Source organism: Mustela nigripes, chromosome 7, assembly GCF_022355385.1.
Source record: "Mustela nigripes isolate SB6536 chromosome 7, MUSNIG.SB6536, whole genome shotgun sequence".
In the NCBI taxonomy this organism is placed as follows: Eukaryota; Metazoa; Chordata; class Mammalia; order Carnivora; family Mustelidae; genus Mustela; species Mustela nigripes.
Genome location: NC_081563.1, coordinates 25,220,660 through 25,247,741, shown reverse-complemented (window position 1 = coordinate 25,247,741; position 27,082 = coordinate 25,220,660). Strand labels below are relative to the sequence as shown.

Below are 27,082 nucleotides of genomic sequence, written 5' to 3'. Positions count from 1 at the left end.
TGGGTGGATGGGTGGAGGGGTGGATGGTTGGATGGAAGATTGGATGGAAGGATGGAAGGATGGATGGATGGATGGATGGGTGGATGAGTGGATGGATGGGTGGATGGGTGGAGGGGTGGATGGTTGGATGGAAGGTTGGATGGAAGGATGGATGGATGGATGGGTGGATGGATGCACAAATGAAAGAATAAAGGATTGACAACGGACAGAATCAGTTAACCTCTCCTAGGGAAATCAAAGCAAGCCTATTCTCCCCACATAGCTCTGCTGATTCGACTACCTAATGTAGGCTCTTGGAACAGAGGGGACCCGTGGAAGTGGGGTGACACAGGGCGACCTCTTACCACTCTGCCAGCTGAGGCCTGGGCCCTCCCATGACTCGCCATGTCCTCTGCATCCTGTACACAGCTAGACTTTGGTCATGAATTAACTCTAAGGCACCAGGGGCACGATTTGCTGGGGCAGGGGTGAAGGGTGTTGTTCTTCGGATCTGATGGTTTCTGTGGCCCCAATGGAGTCATGTGGGGGAAGGAGCCATAGGACAGTGGAGTCGCTAGGGATTCTTGCCTGTGAAACCACCATGTGGGTCCTTGCTTTCTACACTAAATGTTTCCCAGGCAGAGGCACGATCTGCCCCCAGGTTCCCGAAGCCTGTAAGAGGTCAGGAGGCTGAGGCAGCAAGAGCGGGAGGGACAGCCCCAGGGAAAGTGTCCCTCCGTTGTTCCCTGCCCATGGAGGAGCCTCAGGCACCACTTCCTCTTTCTTGAGAGACGGGAAAAGTGCCACCACACCTTCCTGTGCCTTGCAGATCACTCCAGGCTGGAGTCTCGGAGGGAGGGAAGAGAGGCAGGGACAAGTGGGGCAGGAAGGTGTGCAGGTGTCTGAGTGGTGGTGGGAGAGGGGACCAAAGGACACCCCTTTCTTCTAAAGAGACAGCAACTTCCTCTCCCTGCTCTCGTTCGTCTCAGGGAATGGCACAGGGCTGAGAAATGGTCCCTCTGCTGGGCTTAGCACTCGGCTCAGGGGACGTGAGACCTCTTGGCCTTGGTCTTCCCTTGCCCTTCATTTCACGAGAAAGTGAACCCTGTGGGTGCAGAAGGGAGCCCAGAGGTTGCCTGTGAAACCACCATGTGGGTCCTTGCTTTCTACACTAAATGTTTGGGGACCCTCAGGTTTGGGGACCCTCTCCACTTGGGAGTGGTAGGAAGTGGTGGTTCCATGAGGTCAGCCTGGAGAGTTCCTGGGCCTGGAGGCATCAGGCCAAGGGGATGCTGGGTATGGACGCTGGCTGCGGGCAGCCATATCCTCCGCCAAAAATGCCACCAAGAACCCTGAGTAAGAGCCCACCTCCCTCGGCCTCCTTCGGAATGACACTCAGCGGCCAAGCAGGTACCAAAGGATAAATGTGCTGTATTACCATGAGTCCTAACGACAAACGCACTGCAGTAGTAAGCACATGATAGATACATAGAATTTTCTCTATATAGTCTGAACATAGATACAAAATAAGTTATACTTGTTTCTATTTTCCATCACAGTAGGAGTAGAGCATACAAAGTGATTGGTTCAGTGGCCACAAAGCAAGCCAAGGGAGAGACGGCGAAGGAGGGCGTGGGGCACTGAGGATGGTGAGGGGTGTCCCAAGGACGCGGCTGAGTCGCCAGGGCTCCGGCCAGGAGCCAGACCTCAGACCCCTCACGTTAGCCTTCTGAGCATTCACACGAGGCCTACGCGATAAGGGCTGGTGGTCGCATTCGAGCTGGGACCATCCCGGCACAAGCAGCCTCCCGCAGGCCAGCCCACCCTCCTGCCGGCGCTGTCAGACTTCTGTGATTTTAGGAACATGGGCTGCATAGCCAGACGGCACGGTTTGCTTCTGGGATGTGACAGATGGCCAGACTGACGGCCCACGGAGTGCTGGCTGGCCCTCCTCCTTCTGCAGCCTGCCCCGGGAGGCTGTGGTGTGCCCAGCTTGCTCGGCTTGTCCTTGTGGCTGGGCAGCGGCTAGCAATGCTGGGATCCTGCGAGCGTCCCCACAGCAGAAGAAAGGGTCTGAGTCCTCTCTCTGTATGTGTGACCTCTGTGACTTTGGGAAGGTCACCTCAAATCCTGAGTCTCAAGCTCCTTATCTGCGAAGTGTGTGTGTGTTGGGGGGGGTGATATTTCCCTCCTAGGGGGTGGTGAGGGCCGAGGGGGATAATGGATGTGAGGTGCCTCCCACAGCTCCTGGCACACGGGAGGGGGCGGACCAACGGCAGGAGAGTCTGAGCATCCAAACATCAGGGCTGGGCAGAAAACACACAAACCTCACAAAAATCTGTGGAACAAAGCCACTTTGACTGGCTTTGCGTTGAGGATTTCAGGCAATTTTTTTTTGCCTTATTTCCTGCCAATTTGTTCTCTTTTCTCTCTGGGTCTGGGACTCTTTGACATGACGTAGGAGTAGGGGTCAAGGACTGGTCTGTGCCGGCAGGCAGAGTTGAACCTGGGGAAGCGCAGAGCTCAGAGCCCTGTCTCTTCAAGTCCAGACCTGGCCAAGGATGCTTCCTTCCACAATCCCCACCCCCACCCCCCAACAGCAGCCCCTCCCCTCGCATCTCTCAGCCTTGGAGCATTGCTTCCCACTGGGAAGCCAAAGAGGGGGAGACAGTACCTGAAACAATTAAGCGAGAAGCATTTTCCATCTGCTCCAAGCCTGGAGGCAGGTGGGCCCCCTGTGGGTGAGCAAACTGCCTCTGTGGGAGAAAGCAGGTCTCCCGGTGGTGGGAGAGGGGAGGGAAAGACAGATGGGGACCTGGGCTTGAGCCTGAGGACCTGGGAGCGCTCCTGTGCTTCTACCAATGCCAAGAACTTGGAGATGTGTCCAAAGCCCAGCCTGGAAGCCTGGGGGTCCCTGCCCCTCTCTCAGCTGCAGTGCAGTTTTCAAAATCTGTGTGTGCAAGTGTGTGTGTGTGTGTGTGTGTGTGTGTCTCCTGCCCTCCTATCTCCTCCAGCCCCTGCCTGCTCCAAACCTCCTCTGCCCGTCACTCGGCCACTTTCCTCTTGGACGGGGGCAGCAGGTGGGCGGGCAGCTCATTGGGCAGCTCATGCCCCTCCAGCTTGACCTTGATGAGGTGGTTGGCCAGTGCAAACTCCTCGTCGTCCAGCATGCCGTCCTTGTCGATGTCAGCCAGCTTCCAGATCTTGCCCAGCACGCTGTTGGGCAGCTTGGAACGCACCATCTCTTTCTTGGCGTTGGCCCCTGTGATCTTGCCGTCCACTGGCGACAGGGTGTAGAAGATCTCGTCGTACATGGGCTTGTCCCTGGCCACCACCCACTCGGCGTCATCGATGCCCTCCCCGGCGCCCTCCCCGTAGCCGTGCCCGAAGGGGCCGTGCAGGGTGCCCTCGAATGCTCCGCCCTTCACCATCTGGATGGGCCGCTGCGTCTCCTCCTGCCGCACCAGCACCATGAGCTGGGCGATGTCGTGGGCCAGCATGTCGTCCACCACCTCCAGCAGCTTGCTTTTCAGGGGCTGGAATTTGCTAAAGTCCTGGGCCTGCAGCTGGTCCTGCGGGGAGAGAGAGAAAAGAAAAAGTGGAGATAGAACACCAGGGAAGGAGAGCTTTCTCCTTGCTGGGGATGCTGCCTTCTGCGAACGCTGGAATGTTCCCAGCCCTGGAGGCTAAAAAAGCCAATCACAAAATAATAAAATAACTGAAGGATGTGAGAGAGGAGGAGAGAAAAACAGCACATTGGCTCCGGGTGGAATTTCTGCAGGAGAGAACAGGTGCAGGGTCTGGGGAGGAGAAAGAAATTGAACCAATACCGGTTGCTCCATTTAGCTGGATTCCCTCTCATGCTCTGGAAGATAATTAAATGTCTCTTTCGCTAGTTCTGGCTACTGAAGGGCAGTTCCTGAATGCTTTGGCCTCTGAGCCTGGGGTGTGTACCTCTTTCTGGGGCTGTTCCTAAGTGCCCTGCATGTGTCTCGTTGGGGGATTTTGCTCCGCGGGGCCTCCCAGGGAGGAACACCATATTCTGTCCCCATTCAGGGAAGGAAAGACCGAGGCAGAGGCAAGTGAACACCAGTCATAATAAAAGCCACAGCTCATCCCCAGACCAGTGATTCTTAACTCAGGATGCTCATCAGAATTACGTGGAGAGAGTTGTTGACTATCGGCTTCTCTCCTGGAGGTCCGGACACGGTAGGCGCAGGCAGGCATGCAGATTCTGTAAGAGCTCCCCTCCCAGCGTCCCCCGACAGCCACTCCACATGGCAAAAGAAATGGGTTCCCCTTTGCACGTCTCTGCGAGTTTGAGAGATCCCGGGTTTGGAACACCCAGCTCCCTGGCCTTTTCAGTCACAAGGTGAGAGCTCTCTGCTCCAGCCTTGGGTCTGGCCACAGCATCTCAGGACACTGGGTACAGGGGATGCCTCAGGGACAAGCACATCGAGTTCACTGCAGAAAAATTCAGAAAACACCCACAGCTACATTTCAAGAGTGAATGTTAGCTTGTGCATTTCTCACCTCCCTTCTAAGGCAGGGCTGAACCTGGGAGGGAGTGGGGGCTGGAGGGGGTGGTGTGCTTTCCTCCTGCTCTTGGGGCATAACCTCCCAAGGTCCCTGGCACCTCTCCCAGCCTGTCCACAGCTAGAGGTGTTTGGTGGGCTGCCAAACAGGTATCCTAATGTCTTCCAGGGGGTGCGGTGGGTATCCCCGTCACCCCACACATATGCCCCACCAGGATGGCTGTTTATGTGACTGGTTCAGCGTCCCTAACAACAGATCCTAACACGGGACTGGCAAACAGATGAGAAAGGATTTCTCCCATTAGAAGTGGGGTCATATGGGTCCTTTCGAATGTTTTCTTTCCCCAGTGCTGGCTTGCAGATCATGACGCTCTCAACAGAAGGAGGGGCCAGAAGTGGGAAGTATTCCAAGCCACAGCTGAGTGGCGAACCTGAATTATGTTAAAGTGATTCTGAAATCAGTAACTGGCTCCCTAGTAGGTGGTTACAGGAATGAACGGATACATGAACAAAGGCGTACTTTGAATGTCTATTTTTTTCTTTCTCTCTTTTAGCCCATAAGAAACTAAAAATGCCTACTTGCGACTCCACTGACGTTCTGAACCTCCGGTCTTAAACTGAGAAACAAGCTCCCAAGTCCAGGATCCAAATCAGCAACAGGAGTACAGTCAATCTTACTACGACACCTGTTGCTATTTTTAAAAATGCCCTACTTCTTAGAAACCTTTTATTTTTAAATAATGATAGGACCATGAGATGTTGCAAAAATTGTGCATACAGAGAAGTCCCTGGTGTTCACTAGCCAGCTTCCCCCAGTGGTGACCCCTCACCAAATTGGACCCTGCCTTTTGAGCGCATAGTCTGTGCCAAGCTCTGTGCTAAGCACCTTGCAAATATTATCTCACGGAAGCTCATAACATCTAAGAAGGTGCGTACTTCTGGAGTCTCAGGCTACAGAAGAAGAGACAGAGGTTCAGAGAGGATCCAGTTGGTATAGTCTGGTGGTTTCCTGCTTGGACTGTGGGGAAAGCTTCTGGCTCTTCTATTAGCACTTGAATGAGCACCACTCTCAGAAAACTGCCAGCTGTTAATTACAAAGGTTAATTACCTTTGTAAACCTTAGTTTGCTCGTCTGTAAAAGGATGAAAAGGTCTTCCTCAAAGGACTGTATTGGAAAATAAAATGAGAAAGCGGGTGTTATGGCCTCTGGCCCAAGACAGAGGCCCAGGGTGTACCCTGAGGATGGCAAGACACTGTGCAGACTTCTGTTTCCCCATGGCTTGTATCCCACCTTGCTCCCAAGTTGGGGCTCAGGGGTAAATGTAAACACTTGAGGGTCTAGAGAACCCATGTCAGGTGACATGTCATTTTGCATGGAATGATGGGGGACTTCAAGCCTGTGGTGGCTGTGATGGGGGGTGGTTTGTACACTGGAGGTATCAGGCCCCAAACATCATGGATGCCCCTGTCTTACTGGGAGCACTGGAGCTCCGTGTTGCCCCTGTCTTACTGGGAGCACTGGAGCTCCGTGTTCTCCCCGGGCCCGGATAGGACACCTGCTGGCCAGTGGCAGTCCAGCAGGGAGGGCAGAGCTGGGGCCATCTCTTTGCCTTCGGATTCTGGGTCAGCTTCCTTCTGGAGCCTCCAAGGCTGGCCTTCTCCATTGTCGGGCTGCTCGGCCAGCTCGCATGACATTGTCCCTTGTCCTAGAGCCCCTGAACCCTAGTTACCTGCATCCTCTTGAGGTTGGGAAAGTCCCCAGGTGAGATCTGGTGCTCCCGCTCGATGCGGCCATAAATCTCAGCCAGGTTGTTCACCAGCTCCTTCTTCTTATTCTCCTTCCCAAACACTGACGGCATCTCCTTCTTCAGGGAGCTGATGATGTACGCGTGAACCTGAGACACAGGGGTGGAGAGAAACCTTCAGATCCAGGCCTTTCCTCCGGGGGTGCCTCCCACCAATCTCTTCCCGTGGATCCCTCCTCCTGCTGCTGCTACTTCTGCTTCTGTCTCACTGCCTCGCCCTCCCCTGTGGCCTCCAGCCTGAAGCTGTTTTCCTAGATCCCAAGGTAAGGGCGAGATTACGGGGAGGTTAAGGTCAAGGCAGTACTAGGCATGGGAATACTGCTGATGGGGCTGGTGACGAGGGAGATGACCACAGCTAACATTTCCAGAGCTCTCTGAGATGCCAGACACTGCGATGGGGGCTGCTACGTTCCCTTTTTAACTTTATCCTCCTACCCTTTCACAGCAGAGCTGCGGAGATAGGCACAGAGACACCTCGCCAGGGCTGGGATCACAGCTGGAGAACCGTGGAGGTGGGCTCCAATCTGGCCGCCTGGTACCCGGGCCTGTGACCATAACCACTAGGCCATCCCGCCCCCGGCTGCCCGAGTGGGGACAGCCAGTGCCCTCGACGCAGGGGTTCTAGATGGTTGTCAGGAGGGCAGGTGATAGCTCAGGGCTGTGGGCGGCGGCCCCCTGCTCTCGGCGCTGACCCTCCCCCACCGCCAACCCGTGCGTTTCCCTGGCCACAGCCTCACCTTGGCCAGCCTGGCTCTCTTGATGAGGTCGTTGAGCTTGCGTAGGGCGGCATTTCGGGGCAGACTCTGAATATCTCTGAACAGGTCCTGCTCCTCAGCCTCGAAGAGCTTCCGGTTGTCAGGGATGAGGAGCGGGTGGGACCAGAAGGAGCCGATGTAGACTCGGATCACCTCCGGGGTGTTCACGATCTTGCCCAGGGACCACATGAGCGCCCCATAGACCCGCATCAGCTGCTGGGTCTCAATCTGGTCCGCCTTGTTCAGCACCACGCGCATCTTGTCCTCGTGGTTCTTGAGGGCCTTGATGACCTCGGAGAACTCGTCCGAGATGTCCAGCTTGTGGGCATCGAAGAGCAGGATGATGCGGTCCACCCGCTCGGCAAACCACTCGAGGACAGCCGCGAAGTCGTACCCTGTGGCAGAGGGATGGTCAGGAGGGGGAGCCTCGGGACGCAGGGAGGGGTTCAGGCAGAGGCAGCCAGCACCGCAGACACAAGATGGTCTTGGGAGTCAGAGCTGGGTTCCGATCCCCGCGCCTCCACAGGCTCACTGACCTTGAACATGTTACTCCGTGTCTCTGAGCCAGCATTGCCCTTGCCTGTAAGCTGGCAGAGTAACAGCACCTAATGCATGGACTTCCAAGAGCCAGATACACTCAGAGCCCAGCACGTAGTTGCTATTAACATGCTATTAACCCCATGTAGTCGTCTTATTCGGGCGGAGGGGCCCTCACCATTCAGGGATGGGGCTCAGGAAAGTGCCTCGGGGCCAGTCTCTGCCCAGCAACAAAGTAGGGGCTCGGTCAGTGCCAGGGAGGCACTGTGGCACTGTGACTCAGCCAAGACCATCTTGCTTGTCGGAGGCAGCCCTGGGGGCATGGTACTGCTCTCCAACCCCAAGTTCAGAACTTGCTCTGGTTAGCAAGACGACATCACAGCCTCATTCCCATCCTCCCCACAGCACCCTATAAGAGAGGCAGGGTGAAGAGTCGTGAATGGGGCCATGTGGGGGGAGGGGGCAGAACCACGGTCAGAGCTCCTGTCTTCCCACCCCAGGTCAGGCCCTCTTACCACCCCTCCATGGGCTCAGGAAAGCAAAGGGGCCAGAGAGGCTGTGGAGAAAAGAAGCTCCTCCCCAACCCCAATGGCACCAGCCATGCAAGAAGGGGCTCAGCAGTGAGGGCTCGGGGAGAGTAGGGGCAAGGCTGATGGGGTGGGGGCGGGGCGAGAGCAGCACCAGGTCAGTGTCACCAGAAGAGGACAGCCTCCGGCCCATTTCTGACCCCTTGGCTGGGTGACGTGCCCCTCGGTGTTCTCAGGATGTGCTCTGAAGGGGTCTCCTGAGAGAAGTGGCTTGGGAAGCCCACTTCTAGTTTCTGCTCGGCCATGAACTTGCTCTGTGTTCTTGGGCAAACAGACTTCATCTCTGGTCCCTGGTCTCTTTGCCTGTCAAAGCAGGGTGGCTGGACTGGAAGATCTCTGCGCTTCCCTTCTTGCTTTGAAGACGAGCGATGGAGGGCGGAGAGCACGGCAGGATGGATGTTGGGGACACACAAGGAAGCCCTCGCAGGACAGGGAGAAAGGAGGCTGGGGGCCTCTGACTTCAACACCTCGGGGTGCCTGTGTGAAGTCCGCTCCTGCCTGAGGTCCAGCGGACAACTCCGGGAAGCTTTTCTGGGATTTTATAAGCACAGAGACTTCCGATTCATCTTCCTGCTTTTGTGAATTCTGTGTGCTCTGACAGGTGCTGTCGAAGCGCCAAGTCAGCAATGCCAGGCGCCTTTTCCCCCCGTTTGGCTGTGAGGGCCCTGAGGATGGAGCAGGGAGGTCGTGGGCTTCCTCTGAAGCTCGGCCTCCTGCGCCCAGCTGGCTAGAACCTAGCAGCCTCCAGCATGGGTCACTGTGTCCCGGACTGGGCTTATACACAACCAGGAAAGGGAGCGTCTGAAAGGCACGGACTGGAAAAGGGCATGGGACTAGGTGGCTCTTTACTTTCTGTGTGGCCTTAGCAAATGTGAACCTCTGCTTTCTCAGCTGTACGGTGGGGATACTAACCCCCAACCAATAAGGGATCTGTGGTAGAGCCATGGCGATGGGATCTAAGAGCGGAGGGAGAGTCTGGATCAGTCCGGGGGCTCTGCCCTCACTTCCAGGGCAACAGGCTCCCTTCCCCAAGGTGGTCTCTGGAATGGCTCGGAGATCCCCCAGCAGGAACTCCTCAGCACCTGCAGCGGCACAAGGGCTCGTGATGTAGGAACTAGCAGGTGGAGGGAGACTCCAGCCCCAAGAGACTGAGCGGCGAAGCGAGTTACTGGAAGCCCGGGGCTTTCAGGTAGCCAGTCTGCGGGCTCCCAGAGATCCCGTCTGCAGGCATCAGGCCCAGAGACCAGGCAGCCTGCGGGATCTGAGGCTCTCCCCACTCACCCCCAGGCTCCAGAGGACTGGAAAGAAGCATTTCTAAGCAATGCCAGGCAGGAGGAAATCAATGAGCGGAACACAAGAAGCCAGGCCACTCCTGGATCACCCCCCAGCTTCCTGCAGCGTGCAGGGTAATGCAAGGGAGCTGGCAGCACGTTTCTTTGTAGTTCCAGCCATACCGTCCATCTGAGCCTCCTCAGAGCCTGCACGCCTGTCTTACAGGGCAGGGAGGGGACAGGGAGCTTAGGAGCCAGTCAAGCTCCCATGGGTGGGACTGGAACCTCGACCCTTGCCTCCTGTCCACACTCCCTTCTCAGGCAGAGCCGTGTGTGAGGCTAGAGCCCAGATGCTGGAGCGCGTGAAAGGTCCCATCTCACCCCAAAAGCTCTCTCTCGAGATTTAAAGACATCTTAGCAAAAGAGAGATAAGAGTGCATCGATTTTCAAAGTGTGGGAAGAGTTCAGATGACTGGGGGAGCAAATCATACTGCGTGCCTCCTAGAGGTAACGCTGAAAGTGGCCTGACAGATGCATCATGGGCCTCCGAGGACCACAAGGCTGCCGGCCAGCCCTCGTGACGGGTGTTAGGACCCCGCTGTTCTCGCTGCCCTGGCGCGTGGTGCCCACAAAGCCATAGGTGGGCAGCATAGAGTTAGGGCCCAGGTGTCCCTAAGTGTGGATCCCACTCCGATGAGAGTCCCAGGATGGGCCAGGGACATGAGGCTGCAGGGACCAGCCCAGACCCTCCAAGGCCTCCCCAGGGGAACTGTAGGTTGGCATCTGCCCTCATTCAACTCCCTGCACTCTTCTTGGGCAGGAGATGACAATGTGCTACAAAGCCACTACACTGGGAATCAGGAGACCCGAGTTCCTATCTCAGCTTTACGGCCTGGGCGTGGTTTTTACTGCTGTGGCCCCACTGAGCTCGCCTGTAAGGGAAGGGGTTTCCTTGGAGGGATGTGAGCAAATGCCCAAGAGGTGGCTTTCCTAGGGTGGGGCCTGTGGGGATTTCCAGCCAAGAAGAAGCCAGGAAATATGGTTCCCAAGTGTGAGGACACTCAGGCTTCCGGAGCCCTCCCACTTTTGCTGCATCCTTGCTTCTTCCCAGTAATGAGCCGGGGCCTGGGCACACCCTGTCCCTTCCAGGAACTGGCTGCTTGCCCCTGTGCTGCCCCTCCCTGTGCATCTTCTTCCAGAGACACGTGCTGGCCTGGGACGTCCTGGACTCAGGTTCCCGGATGTCCCCTGCTTCCTCTCTTTCCCTAGAACCCCCTCCAACAGGCCTGGGTAGAGAGGTCACACCCTCTCTAGGACCACACTTTTTCCAGCTCTAGCCCAAGGCTTGGGGGCTCCTTCTCATGAAGCCTGACCCCAGGGGAGGCCTTGGGAGCAGCTCACTTTCCAGCATGTGGCACCCTGGGGTGCCCATGCACCCAGATTTGATAACGTGGCCCCTTTTTGCTGGTAAGCCACAGCACTGTGCCTGGCATGAAACTCAGCCGATGGAGAGAGGGCTGGATTTCAGGCTTTGCACGCCTTTCCACCTGGTGATCTCGCACAGAGCCCAGTGGCCAGACTCCCCCTGGGGCCCTGCCCTGTCCGAGATGGCTAGAGGTGGGGAAGAAGCACCAAATCCGTGGTGCAGCCAAACTCAGAGCACGGAGGGCCCCAGGCAAGAGGCCATACAGAGAGCGTTTGGTTCTATGCATTCCCTTGTGTGTGTGTGGTGGGGGGTGGCGTGTGGAGGAAGGTATGGGCGTGCGTAGATAAGAAGGTATATGTGTGTATAGGTAGAAATTGGAACTGCCAGGTCCTCTGGCCAAAGGTGAGTGAGGATGGGAGAGGCTCTGCACACTGGAAACTTTCCTGATACCTGTTGGTGTCTGATGCCTTCCATTCTCAGTCTCCTTGGAGTGCGGGGGTGGGGGGAGGGAGCACTGCCCCAGGCTGGAGATATGGTGCAGGTGCCCAGCTCCCAGCCCTGGTTTTCATCACAGACTGCTCTTGCCTGCAGCTGCATTTATAGTATGAACTTTGGAAGGCAGAGAATAAACTGGCTTATGTAACCATTCATGGGCCCATCACTTCTAGAGGTCTGTGTGGGGTAGGAAGTGATAGGAAGGACAGGCAAGAAAACCAAGCACCCCATTTGCCAAGGGCAGCCCCTGAGGTCCAAAGATAAAAGTAGGAGAGAAGATACAAGAATAGGAAAAGAATAGAATGGGACAGGAGCTGAGGAGGGCAAAGTCCCTGGAAGCAGGGCTGCCACACACAGCTGCACAGGGTGTGCACTGTACAAGTGCATGGGAGGCCATTCACATTGATTACCCTGCCATTATGCAACAGGCAACCCTGGCTGGCAGATAAAGGGGAAAGAAGGGAGCTCACTGTGATCCAGGCTCAGATATGATGTCTGTGTTTCCATTACCATCTGTAAATCTCACAGTCATGGGATGCGTACCATCATCCCTTGTTACATAAGGGGACATAGGCTCAGGGAGAAAATGTGACCTACTGGGACCCATCTAAAACCCAGGGCTCCGAACTCACAGTCCAGTGCTCGTAGAGGCCCTAGAGGCCAGAGTGCTCTCTGGACCCAGCTGTCAGACTGCAGGGCCTTGCAGAATGCCTCCCCTCACCCCCAGGTGGTTCATATTGAGAAGCTGTGGCTCTCCTGAGGCTTCCTTAAGGAGACCCAGGCTGCCAAGTGTGAAGCAGTAAAGCTCCTTTAGGTCTAAACCAGGGGGAGCCCAGATGAACCTGGGGCAGTGGTGGCGAGGGGCTGGTAAGGACTGAGGGAGTGTTTAGGGAAACACATAGAAGCCGGACAGAGAGCCACCCGGCCTCCCCTCCACAGGGTTAGGACCAAGCACCATGGTGCTCATGGAGGCCGGAAGGAGAGGGCAGGCGGGCCTGTCTTTCCAGGGCCGTGGGTTTTCTGTCTCTAGACCAGCTCTTCCTCAGCCCCCGCACCACCAGACAGCCCAGAGGTGGGGAGCCCAAGCCCAGGCTCCCCAGACTCCCTCCATCGATTTGTTGCCGATGACATGGTGTGTTAACACAGGCCCCTCCTGACTGGCTGCCTTCTTTACCCTCCTGTCCCAGGTGTCCCCAGGTGGGAGAGGCAGAGCTTTCCTACTGGGGCCTGGCCCACCCTGCCTCCCTCCTGCTGTGAATCACATCCTGGGCACAGGCTCTGTCTTTCCTGCATGACAGAACAGGGTCCTCAGGCCCCAGAGCAGGCTGTAGACCTGAGGGCCTCTCCCACCATCTCTCTATCTACCTGCTGCCAGGCCTGGCTGCCCCCACCCACACAGCCATGTTGAGTCCCCACAGGGCCAAGCCTGGTGCTGCCACTACAGAGAGCTGCTCACCTCAGGGAGGAAACTGAGGCAGCCAGCAGGGGTGCTCACGGTGGCCCAGTTCCGACACCACAGGCCTGTCCCCAGGCCAGCATGGGGGGCGCTTGGGCCTCTTTAGTACAGCCCCTGGCCTGTTGCCCGTGAGGCAGGGGGCTCTCCTCCCTGGGGCTCAGGAGCCTGGGCTTCAGCGGGTGCCTGTCCATGCAGGCCACACCCTTGGAGGAAGGGGCTTCCGGGCCCCACCACGATGGCCCAGACATGCCACAGGACAGATCTGGGCTGGCTGCAGAGCACAGGGGACCAAGGGACATGCGGAAGGCAGCCGTCACTTAAGGCCACTGCCCAGAGAAACCTGCCAGTCCCAAGCCCTTCCTTCCCAGAGGCTGCCTTCTGAGTGCAGACTTGGCTCTAGCCCAGCTCCTGGCTCCAGGACTGGGGCGGGCACAGCTTCATCTGCTCTGCTTGCCAGAGACACAGAGAGGGCAGGGGGCTACCCAGGGCACACAGCAGGCTGTGGCCCGAGAGGCTCAAGTCAGGGGCCAGGTGTTGACTTGAGTTTTGGATAGCATCATAGACTCTGGAGCTAGAGAAGACCAGTGATGACAGTCTGTTTACTCATGTTTACTGAGCACTTGCTATGTGCCAGGCAGAGCTTGCTATCTGCCTCTATTATTTCTTTTCATCCTCAAACAACCCTACAAGGTAGACAGAATCATTTCCCCTTGTTTTACGGATACATCATTGAAGTCAAGAACCCTGCTCGAGCTCACTCAGTGAGGACATGACGGAGGCAGGCTTAGCTTGCTGGCTGTCTGGCGCCAGCGGTCCGTCTCCTTGCTGCCCTGCCCAGGGACCTCTCTGGTGAGCAGTCGCCCCCTTATCCATCTAGAGAGAACAGCCCTCAAAGTGCTGCTGCATACCCCGCTCCCCACTCTCACGCCCCGGAGCGTGCTCCCATCCCCACGTTCCTGGGCAGGCATTCGCCCTCCCTGCAGACGGCAAGCTCCCCAGCCCGGGGACTGTCGGAACTGCAAGAAGCCAATCAGGGTCTGGCCCCCAGTTGTGCCTCTTGGAGAATAAATACACCCGCTGAGGTAAGGCAGATGCTGATGTCTCCTTTTCCAGGTGAGAAGACAGAAGCCAGCTGTCTCCTGAGCGAGAGTGGACACAAACTCTCCTCCGGCCCCCTGCCTAGGACTGTTCCACCCAGCACAAGAGGCAGTGCCTGCTCATCAAGGTACAACAAGGACCTGGGCTGGGGGTGTGGTGGTCTATCTCATAGGCTGGAGGCAAGAGAACATACCAGAAAGAACACAGCACAGGGCCAGAGCTGATCCTAGCAGGAGCCTTGCTTACCTCGGCTGATCCTCTGCTTCTCCCCTGAGAGGATGCCCGGAGTGTCGATGATGCTGATGCTCTCCAGCACCGGGTTGGGCAGCTGGGCACACACGAACCTGCACGGGGCGAGAGCAAGCCCACGCTGTCCACTCGTTGGCTCTCACGTACCCTCCCTCGTCAGAATGGAGGTACAGAAGCCTGCTGCCTTCCAGTGTAGATGCCCAGGCTCTGGGCCAGACTCAGCCCCAGCACCAGGCCCAGGACCTTTGTGAGAGCTCCCTGGGTGACTCTGGGGCAGCTGAGGTCCTCTGAGGTCCTCCACTTGTAAACCCCTGCTGTGAGGGACGCTACCATGTCCAAACCTCGGTCTCCGCCCCCAAGGAGCCCAGCCTGGTGGGGAGAGGAGGTGTGTGCACGGGCAACCAGGATATGAGGTTAAATGGGACCTGCACCCTGAGGGAGGTCAGTGAAGGGCTCGGGAAATCCAAGGTGCAGAGACGGCTTTCGGGGACGGCTTCCTGGAGGAGGAGGCAGGGAGCTGGCCTTGATGAATGGTTCATGCCACCGAGGAACATTTATTTGGGCTTCCAGACGCCCTATGGTCAAGAGAGCGGTCGAGTCTCATTAAAGGAGACATTTCTAGGGTTACATCCTAAAGTCTCAAAATACAAACTGGTAAACCTAACTTAGGTCCTTCTAAATTCAAGCCTTCTCTCTTAGATGCCATTTTTGGTGAATAAGGTATCTTATTCTCTCAGGAGGTACATTGGGCCTCCGCTGCCCAGCGAGATGGCAGCAGAGATGCAAGGGGGGGGGGGGGGGGGGGCCAGTGACGCACAGAGGAAGGCGTCAGGGAAGGCTGCCCAGAGGAGTGGCCAGGGTGGGGCTGGGTGGGGACGTGGGGCCCCTCAAGCCTCCTCGTGAGGGCCTTGAGAGATTCGGATTTTATACTGAGGGCAACAGAAACCCACTTAGGTGGAGGAACATTTTAAACAAAAGAGTGACTCAGTCGAATAGGATGGTTGTCAGCGAGCCCAGTTTGGTTTGTCACGTGGGTGGGGGGGCATGCCCTGTGTCCGGCGCTGGACTGGGTAATGGGATGGGAAAGTCCATGACAAAGCCCCTGTCCTATCGAGGCCCGTGGCTCCCATTATTCCTGAGGCCCAGCCTCTTTCTAGCTCTTAGGCTCTATGGCCCATTCAAGTATTCTGTGGAAAATTCCTCATTTTGCTGAAACTGGCCTGACCTGGGTTTTGGACACTTGGTGACCAGGTGGTGGGTGCACGGGGCTGGGGTCTGGGTCAGGGGCTGTAATTGAGGTTTCCCTCAGGCTGAGCTCCTGGAGTGACAGCGGGAGGGGGCTGTGGGAGGACCCCACTGAAGGGGACACCTGGTCACGGGAGCCATAGAGAAAAGGGGACAGAGCAAGCTGGAGAGGGCCTGGCCAGAGAGGCAGGAGGAGGGCCAGGGAGCTGAGAGGGAACAGGGCTCTAAAGGTACTGACAGCAAGGAGAGAAGGCCTAAGGAAAAGGTGGAAAGTACCCGCTGCTCATCACCGAGAGGTCCGGTGACCTTCACGGGGAATCTGTGATGAGGAACAGGGAGAAGTGAGGAGGTGATGTCTGGAAACTTGGCTGTGAAGGGAAGTGAAAATGGGGAAGAGCTAGTAGGATCCGCCACGTGGGGCCTGGGGGTTGGGGGGAGAGGCTGTCAAGAGGAAACACTCCCAACGTGGAGGCGAGGGGCAGGGATAGGTGCCGCTGTCACAAAGAGAAGGAATCCCCAAGGGAACGTCCCTGAGTGGCCGGCCCCGCAGCACCTGTGGGGACGGGAGGGGAAAGAGAGAATGCAGCTCTCCGCAGACGGGGCGGGTGACCTCAGCGCATGCACGGATGAAAACCCAACTCAGGGACTCCAGGGATCCCGGCTTCCGTTTTCTCTAGAATAGGCGGCAAGGGCGTTTGCTGAAGGAGGAAGCTAAGGTGGTTGGAGCGTGCTTGCAACGGGACCTCTGGGCGGCAGGAGATGGGAGCCAGATGTCCGGGTGTGGCTCCCGTGGAGCTCCGCCCCGCCCCGCCCCGCCCCGCCCCGCCCCCTCCTACCAGCGGACACGCCCACGCCCGTCTAAACACCTGTCTGCTCAGCCCCTGTGCTGCCAGGGAATAGCCCGAGCCTCACAGCGCTGGGGGTTCTGCTCCCAGGGCTCCTGCAGCAAGCCATTTTCTTTCCTTCCTCTCTGCTTGTTTTTTTTTTTTCCCCTCCCAGTTTTCTCTGCCTGAAACCTCCCCTCTCCCCCACCTTCTCAGCCTCATTTCACTCATCATTGAACACCCATGTCCAATGCCAACTTTTCCACAGAGGCCTCATCAGTCCTCTGGCCTTGGAGAAGGATATTTCTCTTACCCTATTTCACAGATGGGAGAAGTGAGGCATGGAGACATTAGATAATCGAAGATCCACGGTGCTCTGTGGTAGGACTTTGACCCAGGACCACCTGATGCCAGAGCCCATCCTCTTTGCCTTTACTCTAAATACCTCCTATTAGAGAGTTGTTCACACTGTATAGATGAAATGCCCATGCAAGCTTGTGGTGTGGCTCCATCTAGCACAAGGGGATCGGGGGCAGCCTGCGTCCTGGTGAAGCAGAGTAATAACGAGGAGGTGCCACGCACTCCCTATAGCTTTCATCCCTCAAACTGACCCAATGGCCCTGGTGTCTGCAGGCGTGCATTCGTCCCAGGGGAGGAGAGGTGACCTGTCCGAGGCCACACAGTGAGTTTAGTAGGAGAGGCTGTGCACAAACTCAAGCCACCTTCAGCCCTGGGTTCTTTCCACCCAGTGAGGACAATGTCCAGAAATAGAGAGGAAGCTTCCTCTACTTCCTTCCGGTTGGATGCAGATTCCCTCTGTGGTACAGCTGATCCCTGATCAACGAGGGGGTGAGGGGCGTCCATCCCTCATCCCACCCCACACAGTGGAATATTCATGTATAAAAGGACCCACACAGTTCGCACCTGTGTTGTTGAGCTGTCAGCTGGATAGACAAGAGCTGGGAATGACACAGTACAGCCCTCTCTGCTTTACTGGAGGGAGGTGCAGTGACAGGGCTGTGATTTAACCGGTGTACCCTTCCCAGCTTCACAATCACGAGGAACTGGCCCAGATTCCTGCATCCCTAATCAGTGGTGACCCACTCAGTTACATTCCCAGCAAGAAAAGGGGCAATCAAGAGACTCTGGATATGAAGAAGGCAGTGAGCCTCCCAAGACCTCCTCTCTTCCTTCTCAAACTCCAAGAAGAAGAGAAGAGAATACTTAGGCTGAGTGTTTTCGGAGCACACACCTGTTCAAGAATGCGTTGCCAAAGGCGTTCAGCTTCCTGAAAGGTTTCTTAGGATCCACCACCAGGGCATTCCCAGGGACGATCCCCTCCACCTGTCCGCGCATCACAGCGATGAAGGAGTCAGTGGTTGGCTCCGGCCCAATCCTCATGCCGGGGAAGTCCTGTTCCAGGAGGTACCTGGCGGAAGGGAGCACAGTCATCAGGCAGGGTTCTGTTTGCAAAGCAAAGCCGCGCGGGCAGGCGGCCATGCGAGTCACGGCAGAGGGGCAGAGGGACAGCCGTGACATTTCACGGCAGTGTCAGATTTCCAGGGATGGGGAATCCAAAGACCTTTGTGAAAGAAGTGAGATATGAGCTGAACTTAAAATACCTAATCTGTGCTTCTTGGTCTTTATCCTTCTCCCTCCCTGAATCAGTCACTGGGGGGCAGGGAGAAGCAGGATTTGGGCTCAGCAACAAAGCACGGATTGAGACTGAATTCTGCACAGAGTACAGCAGACTTGACAACGGCAGGTCGCCTGCTCAAGTACCTGCATGAACACAAGGTTAGAGTGAGACCATCCAGAGATGCTGCTGGCTTGCCTTAGGTCTGTATTTCTTTATGTGGTTAGTCAGCCATTTAATATAAAATACAGAAACAGCTCCCACATCATATGGAGTGAAGGGCACACCATGAAAAGTCAGTCTCCTTCCCATCTAAGACTGTGGGTCCCACCTCCAGCATCAGAACCAGGCTGTGACCTGGGGTGGCAGGTGCCTCTCTCTGCTCTTCTCCAGGACTCGGCAAGGAGAGCCCGAGGCCACAGCTCCTCTCCACAGCCCCTTTTAGAAGTTTGCTTTTAGAGCAAACAGAGCCGGAGAATGGAGAGAAGGAAAGTGAAAGCCTCCAGGCCCAGTGGTCCTCAGCCCTGGCGGTGCACAGTAGCTACCATGCAGCTTCAGCTAACGGTACCCAGCTCCCCGCCCTCCCAACCCGAGGCCCTGCTCTGCTGGCTAGGGGACAGCGGGGAGGACTGGCCACTGGTCCTTTCTAAGAAATCCTTCGCTGATTCTAAAGTACAGCCTGGGTTGACAACCTGTTCTAGACCAACCTTCCCATCTCACTGATAAAATCACGGACAGTAGCATTTCCACCGGCCAGACATTACACTACTCACTAGGAGAACATTATCTTCTTCAGGCTTCACAGTGGCCCTATGCACGGGTACTGAGGAAACTGAGGCGTAGTAGGGTTATGTGCCTTTCTCCAAGTTCAACAGCTAGTAGGGCAGTGGGTACCCAAATCCCCATCCGTCTAACCCCAAGTCCTTGGCCCTTCAGCGGTCTTCTGTCCTGACAGTGAGTGGATTGAAGTCCCGCCGGTCAGGACAGAGCTGGGACTGGAGGCCACGACTCCAGGGCCTGAGCTCTCTGCCTGCCTTCTGCTTCCCCAGAATGGGCCTTGGAGCTCCAGCCCTGCTCTGCCTGAAAGGCAGGGAGCTGAGGAGACCTGAGGGGGTTTCTTAAAGCTCAGCGATGTCCTGCTTGTGCTTCAGGAAGTGTTCTGAGCCCTTCGTCTACTGGGAGGCACAGGGAAGCCACAGTGGGGTTGCTATGGGCTCCCTCCCCAAGGAGCCGGCAGAGGGGCTGCTGCCCAGGACGTCCCTCCTACCGCACTGGAGGGTGTGCAGTGGCCCTGGGAGGCCCATCTTCCTCGAGGATGGCCCACTAATCCAGGAGTGAGGGCAGGATTTTTTTCCCCAGAGAACCACTCTGAAAGCTGGCACTTGGATTGTGAGGAGAAAAAAGGACAGCACGTGTGGCTTTCTCAAACACGCCTCCTTCAGGGCCTCCGTGGAGGAGTAGGGAATCTCAGCGGCCCAGGGCCGGCGACCTGTTTCTCTAACCATGAGGGATATGCCCTTCAGGAGGGAACCTCACTGCCTTCCTCCACGATGTGGGAGATTACAGTTCTGATTTCTTAAGCACCTATCATGGGCCAGGCGCTGTTCTAGACTTTCCAGGGATTATCTCATTTCATCTTTGTATGTCAGATGTGAGCACTATGATCCTTCTCATCCAATGGGTCTAATAAGAAGACCCACCTCATAGGGTGTTCCAGGGGTCCAGTTACAGACCTTAAGCACTGAAACCAGTACCAGCCCCAAGATGACCAGTCACTGTAAAAAGGAGGAGTCAGAGGACAACGAATGTGCCCCAAGACATGCAGTCAGTGAAAAGCAGAGCAGGGATTCGAACCACGGCACTTAGACCTGAGAGTTCACACTCTGAACCACTACATCCACTGTCTTCTTTCCTGCCTCGGGTCCCTGGACCAGGACATGGGAAAGGGCTGAGCCCCCCAGGGGACCGGAAGGAGGAGTAGGACAGGAAAGCTACAGAGGAGTATGGTTTGGCAGGAGGCTGGCCGGGGGCCAGGCCTTGGGGGAAAGTTGGGCTTCAGTGCCCACAGACCCAGGGATGTACTCATCTCCATAAACACCCACCACTGGGGTTCACAGCTCAGTCTCCAGGAGGGGGCTGCGGCACACAGAAGCAGTTGCTATGGGGGACCAGAGCAGGCCCGGGGCCGCTGGCTCTCCAAGGCCCCTCCTGGAACATGCAGCTGCCTCATGAGATCACAGCTGTGCTCGGGAAACCCCATCCATTCCTGCCTGGGGTGGCGGTGGAGGGCGCACCTGTCCTGCGAGTGCTTGGGTGAGAGCCTTTGCAGGGCCCTCCTGGCAGAGTGTGTAGCAAGTGTGAATTCTGAGCCTGGAGCAGGGTGCTGGGTGTTATCAAAGGCCTTGAGGACAGCTGACATACAGACGAGTGGAAAGAAACAGGCCTGAGACAGCCTCAGGAATGCCCAGCCTGCAGAGGGCCAAACACAGTGACGAAATATCTTCCTGACACGGGCGCCTCCGATGCCGGCCCCGGGAGAGACACGGTGTACCAGCAGATGAACAAAGGGGGACGCTTCCTGGCACAATAGGGGCCACTTTCCAGGACATTCTGCAGCCACAGCCTCAGGCGGCCAAGCGAGCCTCTTGGCTAAACCCACGTGACCTGCAATTTGCTGACCACACATGGGTCTGGAGAAACACAGACTCCAACAAAGCCCCCAGCAGGTCCGGGGACACAGCCAGACCGGGCAGAGAACCCCGGGCTTGGTGAATTCTCAGGGACATTTGGGTAGGGCTTGCAACACCGAGGGCCCCCTTATCAAAGCCACCACTGTGTCCAGAAAGGAAAAAGCCATTGAGGGATCTCAGGGCTGCTTCTCGACGGGGAGTGACACAGACCGCCTCTGTTGCCAGGCAAAAACATTCCCACAGCGGGGTAAAAAAGGAAAAGTTAATTCAAGCCTGGGTGGGAACAGCTGAGACGGGGACACACGAGAATGCGGACGGACGGCAGGCTGAGCACCCGCTGTGTGGCAGGTGTCCCTCCGGGCCCTTCCCCCGAATTCCCTCACTTCATCCGTCCCAGAAGCGCCAGGGGACGGCAGCACTACTCTCCTCGCTGCAGCTGAGCCAACGGACACAGAGGCTGCCCAGCTCTGCGGCCGAAGAACAATATTCAGAGGGCCTAAGACTGGAAAAGATGTGGGTCCGCCCCCCCGGCCCCCCCACCCCAGGCCGTCCAAAGCAAAATTAATAAATACTCCACCCTAATAGAGGTGTCAGGAAGCCCCACGCGTTTCTGGCTTTTCCATGATGACAATTTTTCTTCACATCTTACAAAGCAAATTATTTTCTAACATTTTCCTCATTTTTCGGTGTCCTGCTTGGCTGGCAATCTCGGCATGCGGCCTGCATTACTGGCAACCTAAGCACCCAGGGGAAAGGTGTGGGGCCAAGAATCTGAAGCCCGTCGTTCTCTAAAGTCTCTGCGTCCCCAGCAGCGGGGCCAGACCTCAGGCTGCAGCTCTCAGTCTGCATTTCTTTAGACCCTAAAGGCACGGGTCACTTTCCGCTCTGTTACAGGTATTTGTGTTGTACGCCTGTATCTTTGGTCTCTCCAAGCCTGGGGTTCTTAGCTTTGAAACAGGGTCAGAACTATGATACTGGGGTATCTGGGGGACTCAGTGCCACTGTTGATTTCAGCTCAGGTCATGATCTCAGGGTCTCAGGATTGAGCCTGCCTTGAGCTCCCTGCTCACTGGGGGTAGGGAGCGTCTGCCTGAGATTCCCTCTCCCTCTGTCCCTTCCCCTGTGTGCGTGTGCTCTCTCTCTCTCTCAAGCACATAAAATCTTAAAAACCAAAATAATACTTGCCCTGTTGGGTAATACTTGTCTCAGGAGATTTTAGGGACACCGGGAAGCACCCCATAATCACAAAGTGAGATAGAAGATGGGAAACCCTCGAAGGCCATGCTGAGGATTGAATCGGCTCTGTGCTCCATAGAGCAGCCACTACTGTCCCTGGCACCCAGCAGCCTCTGCCACGGGACAAAGAGACCCCAGCACAGAGGAGACCCGCAGCCAGGCTGCCAAGGCCCCCACTAGCCTCTCTTTCCTGCCCCCACCCTGCGACAGGCCACCCACCGAGTCTACCACTGACCCAGCATTGCCCACTGTTCCCCCTTCCCACTCCGCTTCCAGCCCTTGGTGGTAAAGGCAAGATTCTGGCCTCTCTCACATCCCTCCCCTTTCCTTCCCCCCAACTGCGGTGGGGCTGGATAAGAACTTTCCCGGCCCTGCACTCTGCTTAGAGAATCAGCTAGAAGGAGAAGAGTGAATGATGGAGCCCCAAGCGCCATGCCCATGCTACACTGCTACTGTCCCTTCCTAATCGGGAGAGAGACCCTACAAGGTGGTTGCAGCTAACCACACGTCAGAGAGGCGTGTGATCAGCTGCAACTTCCGGACGAGGCCTCTTGGCCGGTACTGTAGAGCCTGGACTCTGCTAAGCCAGCCTGGGTTCTTTCCATGGCCTTTCTCCACTGTCAGTGGGAATAGGATGGAGGCCTTTCTCCAGAGGCCCCCTCCTGCCAGTAAATGCTTCTCCTGATCGCCTCCAGAGACCTGACGTTCAGGCAGATCTAAAGCCAGACCTGAGGCAGGTGGACCCATTCCTCCAGCCCAGGGCCATCTGCTCCCTTGAGTAACATTCAGGTCTTGTAAGCGGTGGGCAGGGTCCCCCACGCAGGGACCAGCAGACCACAGCCCTGACCGGAGAAGGGCATCTACTGACCTCGGCAGGAAGACAGGAGTGAGGCATGAAAGGGACTGTGGCTGGCACAGCGGACCCTGCAGAGGTCAGCGGGTCTACCTGGAACAGCGGCCCCTTTCCCTAGTCCTTTGGTTTTCTAGAGGGTCACTCTTCCATGGCAGAGATGCTGTGATGCCGGGGATGAGGCCTGGGCAGGGGGGATGCGTGGCGTTGTGAGGAAAGAAGGCACAACCCAGCCAAATGCTGACTCACCTTTGTGGGAGGATGCAAAAAGCTTCCTGAAGAAGTGGGGGAGGTGCAAAGGGCCTGCTGAGGGCTCCCCCCCGACCCCCACCTCAGCCCGTGCTCACACTTCAGAGTCTGAGTTCCATTGTAGAAGGGCCTCGGGTCCTCATGACCAGCCCAGACCTTCCTGTGGAGGCCCAAGCAGCTTCGCTCTGGCAGCCCCAGGCCCCACACTCCATCCCCTGGTTCGGGGGCAAACATGCAAGGGAGTGGGTGGGGGGCGGGGGGCAGGTGGGGAGGTTGGAGGCTGCGGGCCAGTGAGAGGGAGAGCGAAGGGAGGCACAGAGCAGAGGCTGGAGGTAGGCTGCCAGGGCCAGAGGGACACAGAGCTACTGTGTCTGAAGAGGCAGCCTGTGTGGAGGGAGCAGCCACCACAGGCCAATTTATTGTTTATTTTATTACTGTCGGTTGTCGGGCCAGGGAAGTTATTTCAGGCAGAGATTATAGCCCATTAATTAGTTATTAGAAGAATGTTCTTTACTGCATGTTCTTCCTGAGACAAGAAATGGACGCAGTGGCAAGTACATATAACTGAAAGTGTATGGGTACTCAGGAGGCAAAGGGCCAAGGGCCAGGAAATGAAGAGGCAAGTCTTTGTTTCCCAGGGAAAGTCCCTCACAGGTCCAGGCCCTGGACAGGACAGGAGTTGTGAGAATCACTGCGCTCTCGAGGCAACCAGCAGGGATGGGAGAGGGCGCTCTAGGCTACCCCCAGGGGGGCCTTCTTCACTCTGGGGAAGGGGCCTTGTATCAACCCACTCTCTTGGAAAGCAACTCAGAAATAGGATTCTGAACACCCAAATTTAAAAAAAAGTAGAAACATTTTAAAAACACAGTGAAATGGTACAACCTTGGGCCCAGTGATTTCACTACTGGGACTCTCTGAGAAAACAGTCCAGCATGTGGAAAAAATATTATGCATAGAGGTGGGTATTCGGAGTGATTCTCCAATAGCAAAAAAAATTAGAAAGGACCCAAAACATTCCAAAGAAGTGGACTGGTTACAAATAATTACATGTACCTACAGTGAAGCATCATGTGGTTCTTAAAAATAAGATTACAAAGATTTTTAAAGTCACAGAAAAAATGCTCCATCTCTAAGTGAGATAAATTAGCATGCAGAATTACTTTATGGCATGACCTCAATTGTGTCATAAAATAGCTAAACATACTGGAAGATAAACATATATAAAATATATAAATATCTCTATTTATATGATATTTAAAATGATTTCCCCCGAGTTGTGGGCTTATGGGTGATTTCTTTTTTCTTCTTCCTCAAATTTATTCTCGCCTACATTTTTCAGTGGGGGAAAATAGCTGTTTAGTGGGTTTAAAGAAAAGGAGGAAAATATGTAATTTGGTTTTGGAGGGCTTCCCCATGCTCCAACCCCTCCCACCCTGCTGATGCAGTCTCCCTGGAAGGGGAGGGCTTTTGATGCTGGAGCTAAATTCAGTTACTACAGGAGTGGGGAGGGAGAGCTCTTGTACTTGGAGGATAAAAAGCGAGGGATCTGCCTCTCTGGGCCTTCCTGTCTCCCTCAGATAAGGAGTAATCTATCGGCACTTGACTCTGCCACTCTCTTAGACCCAGTAACAGCCAGCATGACTCAGGCAAAGCCAGGAGAGCGTCTCAGGCAAGAGGTACTTAAATCTGTCTGCGGCTCCAGGATCCTGCCCCTGGAGAGACTCGCCTTTCTCCAGCTTCCCTCCCATTCTGTAAACACCTCCTGGGAGCCTCCAGTAGTTCCGACCTCAGGCAAGGCCCCCAGGGAGCTAAGGCACAGTTGTAAGCTCTGGTGCTGCCAAAGGAGAAGATCTACATAATGTTCTAGGACTGAGAACCCAGGTGTGTCCAGAGGGTAGGGAGGGCCTGTACAAGGGCACGAGCCATCAGTGAATGGCCTGTGCTTCCGGCTGGGGCACAAACCAGGCCAGCTGGAGAACAGGGATTACAAAGGAAACCTTGTACAGAACCTAGGGAATTCAGAAGTGCCTTTGGCAGCGACGGGTGCCTAATGAATTAAGGGAAACGGATTCAATCAGGGCTTCTTGCTCTAAGATTCCATGTATATTTGTGCATTTTTGTGTATATGGACGTGTATTTTTCTAAAGATAGGGCCACAGCTTTTGACAGATTTTCAAGATTTTTCGAAGGATATATGAACCTTTTAGATCCATTAGAGCCCTTGTCGTTCTTACAACATAAGGTATCCAAAGCCAGTAGCTCCCCACCCCTCCCCGCCAGTCCCTAACTTCTTTAGAAATCACTCAACCCCTCATAGCTGCTGAGTCCAAGGCTGTCCACCCCACAAAGGCAAAACCGATCTGGTGTTCTGTTCAGACATGACATGTTAGCATGACGCAAGCCCTGCTCTCAGGCGGCTTGGGTACAAGCTTGGTGTTAGAGAAAATTAGTATCTAGAAAATCAGTAACCAGACTGTTAACTTTCCCGCTCCCCTTGCCAAACAAAGCACAGAGCTTTGCATGTCACAGGTGCTCAGCTCGTCAATATTTGACCAGAATGGAAACAAGATTTGATTTGAATGGAAACAAGAGCGCACTGCACAAAACCTTCTGCCGGAGACGCGCACCACTGATTTTGGGGGGCCACCGCCCCCATTGCCACACTACAGGAGTCTGACTCCACAGAGGGCCACGGAGCACCTGCAGCGGCTTGGCAATGGCTTTGAATGAGGCCAGAGGAAACTGCCTGGCCTTGAGGGTCGTGTGGGACTAAGGACTGGAGAGAGGCCTGTCCTGAAAAGATGGGAAAGATGGTCTTCACTCCGGTGGATGATGTACGGACCTCTCTGAGTGCAGGGTGGGCAAGCTGACCCCTTGAGGATCCCTTTAGCCCTAGGATTCCATTATTCCCGGGAATAGATGACTCACGCTCAGCACCATGGGCATTTAGCCAAGCATCTCCTCCCATGCATCTCAGCATCCCAGGTGGGCATCCTCCTCAGTTACACGGCTTTGGACAGTCACTCAACCCCACTCCACCTCAGTCATCTCACCTGCCAAGTCAAGGGGCCGGCTGACACAATCTGCCCATGTCCCTTCCACCGCTGAAAGACTAGTTAATGTTATTACTGAGACATTAAGATCAAACAAGGGAGAAGAAAAAAGCATTCTGCTTCTGACACTGCTTCTGTCCAGTCTGTAAGTAGGAGCTCTGGTCAGAGCAGGAAACGGATAAAAAGAAAGACACATGGCACTGCCCTAGCCCACCTCCTCTGCTGCAAAAGCCTCCATGTGAGTGGCTGGGCCTTTGAAAAGACAAGGGAGGTGGTCCTGGCCATGAACGGCTTGCTCCTAAAAAGCGAGGGTGTGAGGCATCCCCAATCAGTTTCAGGTGCTCTTGTGACCTGGAGCTTTCTCACCGGGCCTCCTGGGCCTCAGTTTCATCATCCATAAAATGGGGAGAATAGGGACGGCTCTGAACTTGCACGCTTCGAACGGACCTCTGGAGCCAAGCGCTAAGCCCAGCAGAGAGGCACTAGGTAGGAAGTGGGGGATGGGACCAGCAGTGAGATGGTGGGGTAAGCTTTGGACACACAAACACCGGAATGTCTTCAGCGCCCCCCACGGAAGGCTTCCCGTGTGTCCCCAGGCAGGAGGGGCCACTGGGACTGAACGGAGGCCCTGTGCGCTGGGCGGCGGGGTGGGCTGCCAGGGCCCTGGGCCGGCTCACCTGATGAAGGTGGTCTTCCCAGTGGAGTACTGGCCCACCAGCAGGACCATGGGCTTGTTGTCGAAATCAGCATCCTCCAGGGCGGGCGAGTGAAACTCGTGGAAGCGGTAATGCTCTTCCAGGGGCAGCAGCTTGATCTTGTAGAGTTTCTTGAGCCCGTCGCTCACCGTCTGGAAGACCTCGGGGTCCTTCCGCCGGCGGTCGTCGGAGCCCAGCCAGCTGAACATCGCGGCCGCCGCTCGCCCCCCGCGCGCAGCCCCGCGGCCCGCGCCCTCGGCTCCCGGGGAGGGGAAGGGGCCCCGCAGGGCCGGCCCGCCGCTCCGAGCCGCGCCGCCGCCTCACCCGAGCGCCCGGCTCGGCCGCACCATGGCCGGGCGCGCGGCGCGGGGGGTCCCTGGGGCGGCGGGAACGCGCCCCGCCCGAGCTCCC

At 56.1% G+C, this 27,082-nt stretch overlaps 1 protein-coding gene across 1 annotated transcript; it reads right to left on the bottom strand.

Annotated features, from left to right (window-relative positions):
* Window positions 1-1,390: 1,390 nt before the first annotated feature.
* On the bottom strand, window positions 1,391-26,968 carry EHD3 (EH domain containing 3). Its single transcript, XM_059405381.1, has 6 exons — window positions 26,654-26,968; window positions 17,515-17,691; window positions 14,191-14,288; window positions 7,057-7,469; window positions 6,245-6,409; window positions 1,391-3,551 (listed from the first exon to the last, which is right to left on the bottom strand). Exons 1-6 carry the CDS (start codon window positions 26,878-26,880, stop codon window positions 3,024-3,026), a joined length of 1,608 nt encoding a protein of 535 aa, XP_059261364.1. The 5' UTR covers window positions 26,881-26,968; the 3' UTR covers window positions 1,391-3,023.
* Between the last annotated feature and the right edge of the window lie 114 nt (window positions 26,969-27,082).